The sequence below is a fragment of the Halictus rubicundus genome, chromosome 2 (assembly GCF_050948215.1).
Source record: "Halictus rubicundus isolate RS-2024b chromosome 2, iyHalRubi1_principal, whole genome shotgun sequence".
In the NCBI taxonomy this organism is placed as follows: domain Eukaryota; kingdom Metazoa; phylum Arthropoda; class Insecta; order Hymenoptera; family Halictidae; genus Halictus; species Halictus rubicundus.
The window spans coordinates 22,193,595-22,213,812 of record NC_135150.1 but is presented as its reverse complement, the minus strand read 5'-3'; the positions used below and the strand labels follow the sequence as shown (position 1 = coordinate 22,213,812).

At 37.3% G+C, this 20,218-nt stretch overlaps 1 protein-coding gene across 2 annotated transcripts in view; it reads left to right on the top strand.

The window, feature by feature from the left end:
- Positions 1 to 20,218, top strand: part of Dve (SATB1_N and homeodomain domain-containing protein dve) — an 88,328-nt gene that overhangs the window by 59,792 nt on the left and 8,318 nt on the right. For both annotated transcript variants that reach the window (XM_076806004.1, XM_076806003.1), the window contains 2 exons: positions 13,692 to 13,834; positions 15,091 to 15,393. In XM_076806004.1, coding sequence (XP_076662119.1) covers positions 13,692 to 13,834; positions 15,091 to 15,393 — 446 coding nt within the window. The remainder of the gene's footprint in view (positions 1 to 13,691; positions 13,835 to 15,090; positions 15,394 to 20,218) is intronic.

Here is a 20,218-nt window from a genome sequence, read left to right as displayed (position 1 = left end):
AATAATTTCGTTATTATCCTTTAAGATAGAACAACGGACACGCGATTCATTATCTTTCCCGCAGCGCCTTAAATGATTCAAAGCTGGCGGCCCCATCGGGAGATAGACCATCCCGTTGAAATATTAACGGGGCCACCGAAAAATTAAACTCGGTCCCCTCCGAATCCCAGTAATCTCCTCGTAGCGATTATTTTTCTACGACGAACCGCGAAAGGAGGATACCCGGGGACGCGTACGGTTCCTTTGCATATCCGATCGCCTTTGATCTTACGTAGGAGCGTGCGGGGTCCGCTATCGATTTCCTTAAATATTTCAGATCGTCCAGCGCAAGTAGAATAGCTAAATCCAGAGTGTTCCTCGGCCGATGGGGGTTTAAGTTTTGCTGAAACCCTCGTGGATTAGGAGCGCCCGTGTTGCACGTACATCCGTGTTTTAAGGACGCGTGCAAACCTCTCTCTCTGTCTCTCCCTCTCTCTCTCCCCCTCTGTCTCTCTGTATATCTGGCCCGGGGTGTTCTTGTGTGTGTATCCTGATTTGTGCCGGTCTCTCTGCGCGTGTATGCAAACCCTTATGGCTTAAGCTAAGGCTAAGGCCGAGGCTCTCCCGCGGGATTACTACGTCATTCTGCAGGACTCTCCGGTCGCCGGAAGGATCAGCTCTCTTCCTTCTGAGGATTTCGCAGAAGACTCCATCCTGTTTCTAAATCAGGTTGTCAGCCGCGGGGCTGAATCATTTCGCGTTGTTTAGCGCGCGGCCGCGGTCCCGGTGGACACCTCTGCGATCGAATCTTCGCCGATCCTGTTCTCCAAGAAACCGCGACAAAAAATGGCCAATGGTGTCTTAAAGAAACGATGAAACAGCCTGAAATCCTAATTTCCAGTTATCACTTTAATTCCTACGGTTCTCCTAAGTCGTATTTTCCATTCGAATAGTCTGTAGATTCAACCACGACAATAATGATTAATAATCATTTCAAAAGCATAATTTGTGATTAAATAAACCGGGTTAAATAAATAAATTAACGATTTAAATTATACAAATTGCAAGGTGATGCGTTTAGTCACATTTTGTGTGATTTTTATTTTTAAAATGCAAGCGTTCAGGATCCAGAAGCGTTTTGAGGGGAATAACAAATCAGCATGAAATTGTCTGCATTATTTTTCTGCGATGCGTCTCCGTAAAATTGAGAAAATGTTCGAATACAATATGTGAAGTCAGTCATTCTGCTTGGTCTGGTGGTTCCAACATGAAATATTAGCAACAGGAATTTGATTTTCCACCATGTAACTCTGAAGATCCTACATGGATCTCGAGATCTTATCGATCTCGTTCTTTCATCACCCAAGAATGTATTATAACAAATTAACGATGTATTAGTACACTGTCTCCTACAGTGTATTTCCTTAATTGTTGATTGAACCACTTGTTACATATTCCGCTCATGAATTTTCTAAGGTGTGTAGTTGCTTAAAATTTATAACATCGTGTACAGTTCAAAAACGTTCGCCAGGAATGAATTATGGAAGTCCAATAATACTCATGAAATCCATTACGGTTACTTTCTGAAATTAAAAGTAACTGTGCGAACATGTTGTTCGTGCAATGTAGTATATTTTACCACCACTTTGATACTTACAACATGAAGTAAATGCTTAGAAAAACGATGAAGGCCATTTTCAAAATTAATTACATCTAACACAGTTTATGATCGTTGATTTATTAACACTGAACCTACCACCGTCAAATGACCGGTTTTCTATTTCACAATGACTGAAATTATAAAAACGCTTTCACAAGAAATGACTGAACTGATTTTTTTTTATTTAAGCACATCCTACAATCATGTTACATGTAACGAAGCGTCGATTCACAGACTTCCACAGCGACAGTCTAATCTAAACTCGAACGAGCTGGAAATTCCAGGTTCCTCGAGGACACCGGATGTTCCGCGAGGGTGGCAGCCATCGCCGATAAGAAGTTCGATATTTATTCTTCTGGATCGAGCGAATAATCCATCGATCGGCCGCCGGTTATTAGGCGGGCCGAGCCTGTCGTTGCCGCTGCCTAAATCATCCCCCAATGAGACGGCGCTTACAATAACTCGTTACCGAAAATCCAAATTAAGCTCCTTAGTTGAGAAATTTACGAGACGTTCCTCCCCTCTGCCCACCACCCACGCTCACCCTCCCCCCTCCGCCCGTCGGTGTCTTACTTTGCTATCTTCCTTTTCTCTCGTTCGGGGCGCAGTTTACCGAAGTAATTTTAATCTTTCGGGGCACAGTGCGTGCACACAACGTCAGTTGCCAGCAACCCTCGCCACCCCCCCTCCCGCCCCTGAAAACTCGAAGGCGAATTCCCGCGGAGACCCGTGGAAGTGTTGGAAAACAAACCCTCTTGTTTGTTACGTGTGTCTCGATGTGTGATCGGCTAACACACCCACACATACACACACACACACACAACAGCCACGCGTGCGTACACACACGTACTCATGGGCTCGAGGAGGAGACGGGGAAGAGAACGACGCGCCCTTCTCTTATTCTCCGTCTTGTGTAAGAGCTTACTCTCTAAGCGTCTTAGGGCAAGTTTTCACCCTTGCTTCTATTCAACGGGAATACATACTTCGAGAGAACGGATCCCGACTATCGGGCAAAACGCGCTCGCCGAGGTTCGAACGCGACCGGCAAAAAGTAAGCATCGGCGTTTAGCTGGCTCGTCGAGCGAAACGGAACGCGAATCCGATGGAAATGAGACGAGACGGTTGCGGTGCATAGAAAATCGAAATTCTAAGAGGTATATTACCGATTTCAGATATCTCCACTTATCGGGGCTTTTTGATTTTTCTTAGCTGGGGATCGCCAAACGAGAAATTTGAAAAAATTCTCGGATATGCAGTTTGATGTCTGCAACGCGTCGGATTTTTTTCCAGAATTTTCACATGTAATTAGGTGGAGAAACGCGCACAATTGTCCATGTAATTAATTATATCCCTGGTCAAGAGAGAGGATTAAAATTCGTTTAAATCGACTGAAGGGCTGTTTTAACCCCTTCGACCCTTCTGTGACACGGTGACTTTCAAGGAAGTAGGCGTACAAAATTTTTATTACGTTGTATCTCGAAAATAAGTATGGTAAAAATAATAGATAATTTACATAGCATTTCGTTATTTCGATTTTTATATGAGATTTCGGTTAGGGTTCTTTTGAATTCTCAACATTTTTACAGATTGCCTGGAATGTTTTGTTTATATTGAAGCAATTTTCTTCTGGCAATTTAACCGTACAAATGATTACAAATAATAATAATCTCATATAGATAAAATAAAACTTTATTATTTATTTTATTGCATATTTTATTTGATTACCATTACAAATGTTATTAACGTTATGGTTAGGAAATATTAAAAATAGTCAAAGTAAAGAGTACTTTTTCTTTTAAGAAACAAGATTATACTTTCCTCGAAAAATATAATATACACAGTAATCATATATAAGAAGGAAGGACTACTTAGATAATGAAAATCTGCGATCATGAATTCTAAAACCGTTCCACCCTGTTAAGTAAAATGATTTCTTAATGGTTACTACTTCTAGCTGTCCTGAATTGATATGTACCCATTATAAAATCATATGTATCAATAAGTACCTCATATATCTGCTGTCTAATCTATACTCAACAATGCCCTATTCAGAGGTCTTTGCAATATAAAAATTGACCTCAATTTTATTACTGCTTATTATTATTCCTTACATGAAAAAACCACAAAAATAGCAATAAAGAAGCAATTAAAATTCACAAAACAAAAATGGAAAATAAAACTTCTATATAATAAATTAAACGTCTGTTTTTCCAAATATTATGGCTCCATATGTTATAACACAATTCCTTTCTTTTTAATGTTCTTGTTAAGAAGCATTTCAAACACATATTTAAAATATAACATTGGAATGTTTGATTTTATGACTCACATCAGACAGCGGATTTGATGGATTTATGACAAAAATGAGTAGGCGTAATTTAAAACAGTAAGAACATTGGCAAAAATTTGAAAGTACTGTTATATTATTTTTAACCTATTAAACATATTAGGAAAGAAAATCTATTTCGTTCCGGTTTGTTGCAATTCAGGTAGAAAAGTTTTATTTCGTATGAAGATCCGCTGTCTAGTTATAATACTAAACAGAGGGTTTATCTAACGGCTTTAGCCCTTAGTTGGTAATAAGCAGCTTCGAGAACGCGAAAACCAAACCCCCCAAGGTCCGCAAGGACAAATAAGGTACCGATAAACAATATTAGTATGTGCAGCATAAAATTGTATTACTTCTATCACGCGTTGCAGCGTACGTTACATTTTCGCTGAACTTTCGCTCGTAGGATCGCAACAATATTAATTGTACATCACTTAGTGGCCCAATTTCAGACAGAGCGCGAGGCTGCAGCGGCGATTCTCGCCGTATTTTAATGACTGGGGATGAAAACTAGTTCGTTCGAAGGTTCCGCGTGTTTCCGCAGACGGTGTATATTGAGATGTATGTTTTTCAACGCGGTGCGTGATCCCGTCTCTAAGAATCGGCTAACACTTAGATTTAGAAGGTTTCGTCGCGTGGCTGGTGATCTTATAAGCTACACTAGCTGTGAGGTTATCTCATTACGTCTTATCTGGTGCTTTCGCCCCAACGCGAGCTTAGCGGTGCCGTAGAGCTTAAATCGCACGCAAGCTCACGGACGCAGCCTTTGCTTGCACGCAAATGGAGCGCGCCCGATGCGAAACGAAACTTCTAATACTACACGCTGTAAACTTTATGAAGAATCTCCCCGATATACCTTACACGTGACAATAAATCGGGGTTAGGCGGAAGGACCGTTGTAAAAGTGCTCGCCATGCGCTACTTCGCGGATGATGAACGCCTTATTGCGCGTGTAAAAGCGCGTCACTTATCCTCGAAGTCGAATGTACAGTATGTTTAATTGATTAGCTCCCTTTTCCTTGTTGAAACCATTCTTTCGGCCTCTCAACGTAATCCCAGAAGACCAAAGTATTAGCTGCAAAGTTTCAGTCTTTCTAAATCGTTCTTTCATGCTGACTTGTAATTGTACTTGTAATAACAATCCTTTATTTAAAAAATATTTTTACTTTTATTATCGATTGGGGAAAGAGGGGGGGGGGATGAAATTGAAAAAAGACTGAAACTTTTCGATACACCTAATAATGTGGGTAATGAGAACGAAACTTTAACCTTTGATCCGTTTAAATCCTAGAAATCATTCATGGCATACGGAAATTTTCAAAACACGAAGTTAATAATGCTTCTATTTCATTCTTGCCAAAAAAGGAATCTTTTAGACAATAGAAGACAAATTCATTTTAGTTCATTTTAGTTTTCCTAGAATTGTATACAGAAATGGGAATTTGAAAGAAAGAAATTTGTATTTGACTACTGTCTGTTGCAACCGATGAAGAAAATTGTCGTTACAGGTAACGCAAATTTAGTAATTTGATTTCCAGTCAACATTCTCGGACGAAACGTGAGCCCAAGAAAGGGAAAATCGTGCAATTTGGAAGTTCGTAGATTTGGAAAACCTCTCTCAGACAATGGTGGTGGCATTTGGAGTTTCAGTAGTGGTCGTTTGTCGAGAAGATTAAAAACGCAGTGCGGAAGGTTGAGCAGAGATGACAAAAGGGAAGACAGAGAAAGAGAGAGGATGAGAGCAGCAGATAAAACGTTCGAAAGAGTTGGCCGTTTATCTGTAAAGACCGGCATCCGCCGAATCAGCCTCAGATACCAATGCCACCCACACTTTCCTTCTGGTGCACGCGCTTAGGCTAACTTCCGAAAGCCGCTGAATTCCAGGGATCGTTGGTTCCGCCATGTGTCGGAGAGATGATTTCATTTTATCCATAGATCGTTGCAGTACAATGTGATTCAACAGAATACACTGCACTAAAAATTTAAAGTAATAAGCGTTTGTTTTTTAATTCAGTTAGGAAACATATTACTGGTAAACAATTCACCTTTTATCCTCTTTAGCATGGCTGGAGTGATTAAAATTTGAATTACTGAGTTGATTAATTAGTTAATTAGTTATTGAGAAAATGTCTTTTTTTGTTTGATAATTTCAATAATTTCACGTAAGCACTGTATAAATTCCCTTAACTTTTGTTTTAAGTTTCATTATTTTATCACAAATGCATCAAATCTGCAGTCTAATGGTGACAGTTATTTGTGACAAGTTCCAAGATTTGTTTAACTTTTATATCAATACTTCAATACTCCGATACATTTCAATTTGCCATTAGAACTTGTTGCAAGTTCTTGTTGGCAAATAGCAAAATGGTTAAACTTTACGTAAGGAAACCAGAAATTTTTAACTTTTTTTATGTAATCCTGTAGAGTTTGGCTAGAATATGCCGAAAATCCGAGTTTTAATCCTAGGAGATCAGTAGTTCAAAAGTTATGCGTGTTTAAAGTTCAGCGATTTAAAGCGTTTTTGACGGATAAGGGCGCCGCCATGTTAGGTATGTACTCAGCGTCGCACATCGTCTAACAAGCCGCTAGATGGCAGCACAAGCACACGGTGATGTCGATAACGTAGATTTGCAAGCGTAATCAGCCATCAGATCAATGTAGAGTGCATACCAATATGGCGGCACCTTTACCTGTTAGAAACGTTTAAAGTCACTCGACTTTACATACGCATAACTTTTGAACTACTGATCTCCTAGGATTAAAACTTGGATTTTCAACATTTTTTGCCAAAATCTACAGGACTACATAAAAAAAGTTAAAAATTTCTGGTTTCCTGAAGTGAAGTTTAGCCACCAAAATTATTATAGACTTCCACATTCTTGGGTAGTTACGAATTAATTTATATTTGAGACACACAGCTACACAATGAATTTACAAGATCCAAAAAGTACAAAGTTATTAAACGTCGTAGAAAATTTTGGATAATTCCATAAGTATTAAATACGCGGTTGGATTAAAAAATTGTCTGACATCCTCGGATGAGGAACAATAATCGAATTGACATTTCTAATGGTACGTTCCCCTTTTAAGAAAACTGTGGCTCGCTCATTAGGAGGACCGCAGAACGCAGATCGGAAAAATGAATTCTAATAGGTTCGTTCTTTAGTCGAGGCTTCAGGGCGCAGCTTGATTCGATTTCGAGAGATTAGGCGAAGTCGTCTTGGATTACCGAGTCACCAAGACGAAGGGGAAACCTTAGGATCAAAGTCCCGGTCGCGCTACGACTTATCTGCATAGCGTTCCTCTTCCGGTTGTCGAACGTTAGATTAGGGTAAAATTTTTATTTTCTTCTCGAAACCGGTCGCATATCGTCGCTCTTCCGCACAGGAAATCCAAACGAGTAGAATGATTCTATCCGCCTCATGCTGATGCGCGAACGTCGTTATCGAACTCTCCGGAAAATATTTTCCGTATAAAAACAGTCTGAATCATTTGACGATTTTTTTTCATAGCTGCTATGATGAGCGTTTCTTAGTCATTAATTACGTAGGGTAAGGGACTCAGTTACTGTGGGGGTACCAATTAATGTGCCTATATCAATTATACTTATTTTTGAAGTATAATGAATATTAAAAAACATATATATAACATTATTATTATTACATTACATTATTATTTGTTGAGTATTTTAGTCATTTTTCTATAAATGCATAAATCTACTGTTCACTTATGAACATGGGCCAAAATTGATCTAAATTTCATCCGAGAGTTAATTTCATAATATGTCTAGTTTAATAAGGAATTTTTAATATGGAACTAATAACAAACAATTACGGAATTGTGCCTTAAAAGGAGCGTGGGACCAGACCAGATTTTTATATGAAATTATACAAGCTTAGGTTAATGTAGCTTCGTAAACAGTAATTAAATTGTTCAGTGAACCATTCATTACTTGAAGTAATGCAGAGCGTGTTACTAATGGTTCATAATATAATAATTCGACTCCGTATTTATAGCCTATAAAGATCATCGAACGGAGAATGAAATGGAAACATTCAACAACATCCGTGGAATGTCATTCCATTTTATATACCGAATCTATCATTACGGAAAATAAAATTCTACGTTACTGCAGCATCATGATTTCTAGCGGAAAAGAATGTATAGCAAAATCTGCAGTCTAGTGGTAATTATATATACATTAAAACGATCGTACGATTTTGCTAGCATAAGTGATTTAGAAAGATGCTCGCCAATTTGAGACAGCGATGAATTATCTCGTGATAGTAGTGCTGCTGCTGGATAACATAAGGAAAGAAATGTTCGGTAAAGATTTTTCGACTCGTTCAACGGCAACCCCACCGCGCACTTAAAGAGCCCATTATCACAGCCGCACGAAGAGGGTGATCACAGAGTGTCGAAAAATATGTTCCAACTTTTTATCTTGTATCTGCACTGCTGACTTGGCAATGGGTGCAGGGAGCACTCCGTTAATTTATCGAGCAGGGAGTTCGTTAAACTGTGCGAAGTACATTCGGTAAGAATTTCCTCCCGAACGATGCTTTCGTTTGATATTAATTCAATTATAGTCTATGTTTCTTCTATCATCAAATACTTGTGCATTTGACATTTGCATTTGAAAGTATAACTTTCAAATTTGCAACGTAATACACCAGCCAGAAATGTTTAGTGTAAAAGTATTACATTATTTTCATTGATTTTGTGAAAATAATATTCCTTTGTTTGTTCGGTTCATTCATGTATTGTAAATTTATTGACTCGTAGAACTGTGAAATTCTACTTTGGAATCCATATTTCTGGAAAGAAGTTGCCATAATACCAGTATAATATTTTTGTAATTGAATTTTATACGGTAAGATTTTTTGCAGAAGATCTTATTCTAATTTGCGGATTTAAACATAACATTTTATTATTATACTTTCATTTTTCTTTCAATGTAAAATTTCTAATAATAGATTTTTTATGCATTTTAGACACATTCGGTGATATGATACAAATTTTGAAAGAATACAGTGATCTCTCTATATATGTCGCCATGGCCTGGATGGGAAACGTCGCGGAATTATCCCCACTACCGCGGCGTATACTAAAATCGTATCGTTCCCACTAAAATTCCATAAAATTTTAATAAAATCAGGCACAATATTCTATCATCAATCAAGGTGTTAAAAACCCACGTAACATCGTTTCCAAAAAAGAAAATTGCTACACTTGCGATAAAGTTCCACAAATATTTTAATAAAATCGAATGCAATGTTCTATTTTCATACACTGTAGGGCATTAGTTGTTCTATTTTTCGTGTCTATTGTACGTGTCCAGAAAAATTGTCATAAAAGTCCGCAACTGAATAACGAGCGAGACATGGTAACGAACTTTAAATATAACGGATTTCATGAACGAAAGAAATCTATCGAGAGAAACTCGGTTTCGCTTCTTCAAGGGTTGTCCTCCGGATGAATCTTATCTTACAGCGAGAACTGTCAAAGAGGAACCGTCCTGACGCTTCCGTCGTACTTCCTTCACAGCGTAAACGGGGAGATAACCAGAAGACCGATAGGGTCTGCACCAGAAATGAGAAATGTCTTTGCGGTTGTTCAGATTAAAGATTTCGCGGATGAGTGCCTGACACTTTTCTTTCCCCTCGCTTTTAATTTATCGAACTCAATAAAAATCAATATCGTCGTTGTACACCAATTGATCGCATTTTCGCAAATGTGGCCGAAGCATTACAAACATTCAGCAATGTTAAAAGATATTACTACGATATAAAAATTGCAGACACTGAAAGCTAGTGACTACAATGTGATTAATTATTCACTAATAATAAGTATGGGCTATAATTAATCAAGTTAACATCATTTTCGTAGACGAAGCAATATGTTTCAACGAGACATTGAATTTTATCGTATGTTATCTGCAAACTGCGGATCGTTATGGAGTTACATAAAAATTAATTTCTGCTCTTAATAATTTTAATTATTAAAAAGTAAGATGACCGTTTTCTTATACTTTTCTAATGTCTTCACTGTTTTGCGTTTCAAGCACTCATTTTTAATTGTCATTAAAATAAGAAAATTATAACAAGCCATGCAAACTTAAGCAAAATAGATGGACATCATAAATAAAATATTAAAATCGACTTTAAAGAAGCACTGCAATAACAGCATTATTTCATTGTAAACACTTGAATTCATTGACTATTCTTTAAATGTTTACGATACATCTCGACATGTTGTCTAAACGAACAAGCTTTGGATAAATGAATAAATAAATTCGTCGATTTGACAGTATATATATATATATATATATATATATATATATATATATATATATATAGAGAGAGAGGACTATATAATTTGTTAACTAGTTTCTTCTTCATCCAACGATAAATATGTACATCCTAGTTAAACTCAATTTCAATGTTCGCTGCGACATTAACATCCCGCCGAGTGCTTTTACGAGAAATGAACCTAACCGCGAACAGTCGAATAGTACAATGCGTGACACTAATACCGTCATATGCAACGGAACGGAAGAGGGGGAGAAGATGTTTGGCAGGTACGAAGTTACCGAAAGAAGTCTGACAATATGGCGCCGGGTCACTGAAGGGATCTTTGCGCATCAGGGAAGGTCGCTAATAAACAGACCGCATAATACGGTTTCCTGTGGCCAAATCTGCGGAGTAAAAGCCTGCCTTGAACCAGCTGATCCCGGTACAGAGACGATGCCAGGACCGGGCCACCTTAATGAAAACTATACGTCTCTGGATTAAGGTGGGCACTGGTCAGCCTTCGGTCTTCCTAGGTACGACCTGTCTTACGCAACCATGGGGGTGGATTCTATGGTGACCAGCGTATTAGATGGAAGTTTAGGGCATTAATACCTAATATTGTGCCGCCGACAGTAAATCCTTTGTTGGTCATCTTGCTGGGAGACTTAGCACCTTACATCGTCCAGCATCGATAACGTCCTCCAACAGTTTACGATAGAACGCATAAACCCTTTTGATACGTGCCTCGTGCAGATTAGAAGTTTCGTGATTATGTTTTCGCACCATGACTTACTTCGCCTTCCGCGATTGTTTGCAAACCGTTCTGACAATGAAGCATTCGCGTCCGATTTATCAAAGATATTGTACTTCGCTTAACTTTTATATTTATTAAGTACTTTAATCAATGCGAACCTTCGAAAAACATTTTCTGTAGTCCATAATTTATAACAAACATAATTGATATCATTATTTTCGTCCGTCTTGTATGTTCTTGAGCGGTCTCGAAGTTCGACACTCTGTTTATAAGGCAATTTTTGGGATTTTCTCAAAAGAAAAGTACTGCATATTATACTTCCAAATTTGATACACTTATAAACAGACATTTGAAGTTTTTACTAAAATGTTTTTAAATATTTTAAACAAGTTTCAAGTCACTTGGTTGGCTGGTTTTCTGAGATATTATGTCCGCCATGTTGGAAAAAGGTATTTTCAGAAAAACGTGATTCAGGTTTCAGAGTCAGTACAAGCTTCAAACATAATGCTTGGATTTTTTTGTAAGACGTTAAACTGTAAAAAAGGTAGAGAAAGAACGATTTTGACAATCCTCCAAACTGGAGAGATCCCATAACAATGAACCCCCTTCCGTATAAGAACGAGTTATGCTCATAATAAAAATTTCAGATCAAAATAAAATTATTTTGTTATCAATATATAGCTATTAAACTGATGAATTTAATTTTCTATTAAAATGGTTAAGGACAAAGAAGTTCTAATCGTTGCAGCTGCGAAGAAAATGATACAGCAAGAAGTGAAAATATCTTTTCCCTTAATTCTCGTTGTGCCAGAATTACGGAAAGGTTTATATTAATTTTGGACAGAGTGAAGGACCTTTTCATTCGAACAGGACCACTAAAAAGGGACGATTTACTTCCGTTTTGCCGGGATTTTCGAGAAATCGAGCAGGTTTTTGTCTCCCGCTAATTGCAAGGGAGCCGGTGGTTTTCGGTTAATAAGTATTGCCTTGTATACCGAATAGAATCGGTGAAAGCAAGTTTACCCTCCTTCTTCTTCTTTCCTCGCCTTCTCTTCGTTCTCCATTTCCTCGGTTTCGCAGAAGTCTGGGATTATGACCTGGAGTGGGATATAGACTCCGGGACTTAAGTCAGGGTTACACAAGGATCGCAGCTATTGTGCCATCGCCCAGCTCTTATTGTCTCGGGGATAGACGAGTGGATCTGCATATGCTTAGCGCGGGAGTTAGACTTCTCTCAACGATCTTCAGCCTCGCGAATCATCTGGACCCTCGAATTCAAATCCTGAAATGCGAAAGCGCGCGGCCATTGTCAGTCGAATCTACAAAGCCGGAACTGGCTTGATTCTTCGTCGCGGTATGGCGTTAGGATACATGAATACGAGCCGGTGTCGCGTTCTGTTTCCTTTGCTTCTGCTTTATTGATCTTGAACTTTCGCGTCCTGAATCGCGCCCGTTACCGTTCGTCACCCCGCTATCTTCATTCCGGACGCTTCGTACTTCTTGTACGGACGATTTCTTCATTTGTTAGGCGTGCAAATCGATTCGTGTACTTGCCCTTCATTTTCTTCTTCGACTGCGAACAACCGTAACCAGACTGCGGATTTTATGCATTCGTGACAAAAATGGCTTACTGTCTCTTACAACTGACTTGGATAATATTTTTTGCACAAACATTCGCACCCTAAGCGTAACGTCTTTAACCCTCTTTGCACTCGAAGCTATTCTAACCCCAAAACGAAACATTTCTTCCGACCTAGAATATTTCCCTTCTACACATATATTTTTCGTGTTATACATGCGGGAATGGTGCAATTTACTCCTATAAAACTGAAACGTTCAGTAATTTATTAAATACAACCAAATTTAATAATTTGAAAAATATTTTGAATAATGATATAACAATTCTTAGTGGTGCCTTACAGTCACCATTCGAGTGCTAAGGGTTAAAATACTCGAAATATGTTCGAAACACGGGTCTAGCCTGAGACAGCGAAGCTCTAGAGGACTTTGTTCTGGGACTTTTATCGGCTAGCCATTTGAGACAATATATACTGAGTAAACACTGTAATTCGCATCTTTTTCGATATGCACGTTTGTCCCAAAATGTTGCATTTCTTTGAAATGGTTGATTCCTAAGATCATTCGAAGTAACTTTTTTCTCTGCGAAAATATCCTCCGCCGCTTCGTTAAGTTGTTATTAACAAAAGACGCGGACCAATCAGGGAGTGACTAAAGCAGACCAGATATTCTCATTGGTCGATCCGAAATCCGTCCGCTGTTGCCGCGCCCTGATTGGTCTGTGTTTTTCGTTAATAACTCTTTAACGAAGCCGCGGTGAACAATTTCGTAAAGAAGAAAAGTTACTTAAAATGATCTCAAGAATCACCCCTTTCAAGGAATTACAACATTTTAGGGACACCCGGTATGTATATTTATATATAAAATATTCAAGAAAATGTAGATATACCTTATCGCCTAGGAAATGATTAAAGATAAAGAATTTCTAATCACTGCACCTATCAACAAATCGAACGACATGTTACAATTGTGGGATCTTTCGATCGCACAAGAAGATATTTAAATACGCGAGACGTCTTGTCAGTAAGAAAGTATCGAACGCGTTAACGGGAAAATAAATGATTGAAACGCTTAATTGGTGTGCGTAATTTGTTGCAGGAAAGAATATCCCAGTGCATTGTGTGGTCGAGACGATTCACAACATCGTGGAGAGTCATGTGAGCAACTCCCGTGAGAATTGGCGGAGGCCTCAAGTAGAGACGGACTCGTACGTGATCATCCCCGTGGCCATGCCTTTCCAAGTAACTACATATTATTTCTACGTTAATAAACAATTCCACCTAGTTGTTTAATATATGCTTAGTCTTTTCGCATGTTTTAATTGCGTTATATTAACCCCTTGCCTTATTATAACGACTAAGACTGGAGACGTAGGTTTCAAACGGAGTTCAAAATTTTATTTTTCTGTTATCGATATCGAAACACCAAAGTAACTATAGACATACACCAAATATAGATTTTCTTTTTCTATCACGAAATAATAAAGACAAAGAAACTCTAATCATTCTAGCTATGAAAAAAATAATACCGCAAGGGGTTAAAACTGCAATTTCTTGTATCAGGACAATTTTAATGAAACACTAAACGTACTACGGTAAAATGGCCGGTCTTTTACTTTACAATTCGCATCCCGGCAAGAACAGTGACACAACTCAAAAAATAACGAGAGATTAATAGAACTCTGTACTATATCGTTGGAAATTTTATAATTTTCTTAAATACTGCATTTTTTTTAGTTGTGTCACTATTCTTGTCGAGGTACGAATTATCCATTGAAATTGTTAGGTTGTTGCAATTGAAATAACCGTTTTCCACATTTGAAATTTCCCGTCTTTGTAGTTTAGTTTTTCCACGACGAATGGCGTTGAAGTTGTACAATATGAAAGGTCGTACATTACTCATCTTTAAAAAACGGTGAAAACATAAATGCTGATAAATACTGTCAGGAAATTGATATAATGTACGAAAAACTGCGTGTTCAACAGCCGGCATTAGTCAATAGACGTGGTGTATTATTGCTTCACGATAATGCTCTGCCACATACTGCGAAACGAACTGTAAGAAAATGAACAGAGTTGCAGTGTGAAGTTCTCCCTCACCCTCCTTATTCGTCTGACCTGTCACTTACTGATTACCATTACTTCAAGCACCTAGATGGCTTTTTGAATGGAAAAATATTCAAAGAAGAATGTGCTGTAAAAACTGCATTTGGTGAATTTATTGCCTCGCGTTTAGTAGATTTCTACCGGAAAGGCATTGTGATAGAAATGATTTCGATTAATGGAATATGAATAAAGCTTGTAAAATAAAAGTTTGTGTTAAAGATTCAAAAACAGCCATTTCATTTGCAATAACCTAATATAGGGACATGATAAAAAAATTTTAACAAAAGTAAAAATTTTAAATAAACTCTATCCCTTCGCTTTTATAAGGTTACGCTCATTAATCGATCCTAGTGCTCGGTAGCTTTAATGATTTGTTGTTGAACTGTCTACAGGATTTAGTTGGCGAGGCATTAGTGCGTCTAGGCTACTCGAGCGACCTGATACCGAGCGCAAGAGGCAGCATTGTCATAAGAAACTGGAAACCATTGCCAATGGAGAAGGTCGCGGATGGTCCGCTGCTGACAGTCGGCGACATCCTAGCCGAGTTGACTTCAGTCGCAACATTGAAGATCCAAGTGTACAGATCGAGACCGCCGCCGCCTAGTCCGGCAGCGGAAGTCAGAAACAAGCTGCTACGACTGCTATTGTTGCACAGCCATGCGCTTTTGGTGTCTGCTGGTTGTCCCTTGGACGAGGTAAGTCTTCCATCATCTTTTTTCCACATCAGTCCGTCCATTATCCACGACAAAAAGTATTCTGTGCGTTAGTTTATGAAAGGATGGAATTGAACGTTTCACAGAACCTCAATCAGTTTTACTATCTTCATCTTGATTTAATAGCACAGAAAATAAAATGAGGGAATAATAATCTTCAGTTGTTAAGAAAATTTTGTCACAAATATTACTTATTACTTAATAAATATTTACAATCTCGGTACACGTATAAACAGTATGTTGTGTTATAATACAACGTGGTAAGAATTGAATCTGGACACGAAATGTAGGATAGAATTTGATAAGCATTGGATTTGTTACTAAACTTAATTAAAATAAAAAATAATAAACAGTTATTCGTATTATTATTCGAATAATCTTGCAACGGATATTTGAATTAAATATTCGAATAAATAATGATGAATTATTCGATTAAATAAAGAGAATAACTTGTTACGAACAAATTTATTCAAATCATTATTTTAGATAATTATTTATTCGGAACAATTCGAATAATGCCTGACTCAGGTGTAAACATGTTTAATCAATAGTTTTATTTCAATTTTTATGCAACCAGATATTCTTACATTTTTTAAGAAAAAGAGATTTTTAAATCAACGTTACTTACTACAACGATAATATTAATGACCACATAACGAAGTTCTAATAAAAATATTACTAGACAATTATCTCCTAGTTTACAATAAAAATTCGACAATGCCAATCGGACATAATCGGGGATCAGCGATGACAAATTCAATGATCACCGAACTTCTTGAAGAAAGAAACACTAGAATCACGCTGAAAAACATTTATAGCGTGTTCTGCAAGATAGCTAAATCTGATACGCCATATTTTATACGTGGTGATTTTAATCTCGGCGATAAGCCGCGCTTCGGATGGCTTTCAGTTATTGATGAAGACATTCTGCACAATTTAGTTCATGGAAACCGACGAATTTCAACGAAGGAGCTTAGTACGACATTGAACATTTATACGTCAATCGTAGTTCGGTATTAAACGTTTTTAGTGGGACTACGCAGTTTATTCGTTTACAGTGAAATCCACGAAAAATTTTTCGCACGCGGATATACTGATCGATCTTTCCGACATCGAAGTGTTCATAGTTTGTACTCGGTCGCGGTACTGAAAGAATGAAAAATCGCATCGAACACTCAACCAAACCGTGAAAATAAATTCTTTAATTTAAATAACACGGTGAACACAGACGTAACGAATTTTTTAATCCGAGACTAATCGACGCTTAATTCGAAAATAAAGATCGAGCGAGATCGAGCGGGAAGTTTAAACACGATTCGGGATTAAGGGACGGGGAAGACTGTTCGCTCTAAGACCGCTTAAAAATGTATAAAATGTAAATCTAACCAGGGAGTGTTTGTCGTCGGGACACCTAATCTCATTAAGAAGTCCTCCGGCCAGTGCACTTTGTTTCTGCTTCGAAAACCGCTGTGGTAATCTGCGCCGGATTCTTGCTCGGAAGTCGCTGATCTTCGTCTTAAATAAATGTTCTCTCGGTTTCGAGTCACCGCGATGACATTTCTAGACCCTGGATTACCAAATACGTTTCCAAATCATTAACCCTTAAATGGACTTCCAAAGTCAACACCCAAAACGCAATAATTCAACTAAAACATTTATTATTCATTTCTATCGAATTAGTAGATAGTAACGTAGTTAGATAGTAAACGTCCATCTAAATCCACAAATGTGTTATTAATAGTCATTATAATTATTAATATTTTGAATGGGGCCGCAGTAGCCCGAATCGTTCATTTAAGGGTTAAACCGCCTGTGCTAACAAAAATACGGGAAAATTTCATTTATATTTAATTATTTTACCTTTATTCTATTTTACTACTGGTAAAAACTTATTAATAAACAATACTATCTGATCCAATAACAAATCAATGTTATTAAATGTTATGTTTTTAATTTATGTTGTTTATGTTATTAAAATAAAATATTGGAAAATATAAATAAATCAGTGAAATCAGGAACTGTGTAAATCATATTTTACAGGTTTTACAAGAATAGGAAGAAACAGCGCTTTTCATAATGTTTTTTTGAAAATCTCAGGCCAAAATTTCCAGGCCAGTTGAACTGTTAATGTTAATTATTTAATAAAACTTTATTGTGTTTAATTACTTGGTCATGACACTTTTACCAGCATATTTATGATGTTTTTCTAATTGAAATGAGCATAACATGAACATGACACTAATCGGAGCATATTTACTTGTTTAAGTTGCGATAAAGTAGAACCTTGATTATCCGAACCGATGATATCTGAACGATGATTTCTGATTGCTAATTTTTCCTTTTATAATTACCGAAGTTATAGTAATGTTTGATTCAACTTCTTTATCGAAGCATATATTACAATAAAAATTGCTAATTTTTTCTTTTACAATTACCAAAATTATAGAAATGTTTTATTCTTTATCGAAAAATTGTATGCAGTCTTGACATAATTACATAACAGTATACATCAGTCGCATTTATTACTTGGTAGTTCCAGTGTTAACTACTTTAATTTATTTACAGTAAGGAAGAAAATTGCTGAACTCTCTTGTTAAATGTTTCTGGGGAACATTTGTTTAACTAAAATTAAATGTCTTCTGCTCGTTCATTATCGCAGTTACTTTTTAACTCGTTCATACAACGAAATTTAAAGTTGGTACAGTAATTTAATCAATTTTAGTCTCCTTTAATCTCGAGGCTCTACGTGAATTTATAATACATGATCATATTCATAAAGATACTGGCTGCCATGACAGCTCCATCTCAGAATAATACATTCTCTTTTAAACTACCTTTTTTTCCAACCATTTCTAATACTATTATTCTAATGTTATTTTTCTTAATAAAACCTAGTTTTTTTAATAATTCTGGAAGGGTGGAATTTCCTATAATGAATCTATCAAGACATCATGGCTAAACATAAAATTAAATTGAAAAATATTTTATTTGTAAGTCCAAACATTTACTTTAAAATGTACTTTAGAAGACAGTCCTTTAATTGATACTAGTTTTAAAGAATAATTTCTTTTTACTAAGTATATTGGAAATATTGTTTATCTAAATAAGAAAGAGATTAATACTGTCAAATGTGATACATATGTAAACTGGCGATTTAAACATGTCGAGCCACATGGGAGTTCCTGTCGAATAAAATTGATGTTGGGCCACACTTGAAATATGAATGTAAAAGCAAAAGTATCTGCGGTTTAGTAACAAATGGATAAATCGTCAAATGTAGAATTTGCGTGTAACGATCGAAACGTCGAATGGATCTTTTCGTTATATCTTATGGAAGACGATGATGCGCAAGGAGGATCCGGTTGATTTGATTTCTCCGAAGATTGAAACAGCAGCGTATGATGTCCATGTAAGGGCAGCGCCGGAGCGTGCCCTTTCGTCGGCAATGAAGATCTCATGGCGTATGATAGGATTACCCTTTACTCAACCAAATTCGCGGCCTTCATCAAAAGCCCCCTCGATATCGGAAGAAGGAGAAGGGTGAAGGGGTGTCTCCCACCCCCTACGGGCGGGCATTATCTAAGTGCACTCTCTTTGAAGATCCTACTGTACTTGCCCATCCCCGAACTTTAATGCTGCTCGCGGTGGTCTATGATTACCAATTTTCCCTGACAGTCGTTTCCCGCTCGAGTTTCGGCCTGTCGGCTAATGGCGAACGGCTGCGATAGAGAAACCGGCTGCTCGAATGCATGTGACTTAATCTGTCGATCATTCGCCGGGAACTATCCGCCCGTGCCAGGTAAGCCCATGCAGGGCCGATCGATTTTGGAAGCCTTGACGAATGTAATTTTCCTGATTTAACCCTTTGCACTTGAGGTTTTTTTAACGCTGAAACGAAACTTTTCTTCCGACCTAAAATATTTCCCTTCTATATAATATTTTTCATGTCATATTAGGTCGTCCCATAAGTTCGTGCCGTTTAGTCTTGTACCATTTAGATGCTAAAAATAAAATATGTAATCACCCTTTCATTCCACAACCTCTTCTGACCTTTTTGGCAAAGACATCATACCGTCGCTATAAAATTTCTGCGGTTTTTTCATTAAAATACTTTTCAATGGTGAATTATATAAACATATCCACGGCACGAACTTATGGGACAATCTAATACATACGAAAATGGTGGGAATTATTCGTACAATAATGAAATGTTTAGTAATTTATTAAATACAAACAAATTTAATAATGTAAAAGATAATTTGAATAATGATATAGCAATTTTTAGTGACGCCTTGTAGTCGCCATTCGAGTTCCAAGGGTTAAATTACCAGAACGTTTTCTAAGGACCAATAACAAAACCGTACGTACGCCATTACGTTCACCTTCGTTTGCTTCTCAACGTTAAAATTCATTTCCCCTTCCTTAGATACCGTGACATTTTTAATTCTTTCTTGCTTGTTTTGCGCATATACTTCTTTAACTGGTATACTGGCAATGGCGGACCGTTAGTTTTGGGGCCCTGGGTTAGCACTGTTTGGGGGCCGACCGAATTAACCAAAATTAACTCAAGAAAATTTTTGTAAAATTCAACTTTTCCTAAGTTTTATAATTTAAATTGTTTTTTTGTTTACCACAAAGGGGGGCATTTAACTGATGTATAGGAAATTTATTTGAAATGCAAAAATTTAAACGCCAATCAAGCATTTTGTTATTCAAACACGACTGAGCGAATTATTTCGTCAGATTATATATTTACGGTTACTATTAATTTCACAGCAGAGTCGAATAATGGCAAAGGATCTGTGCA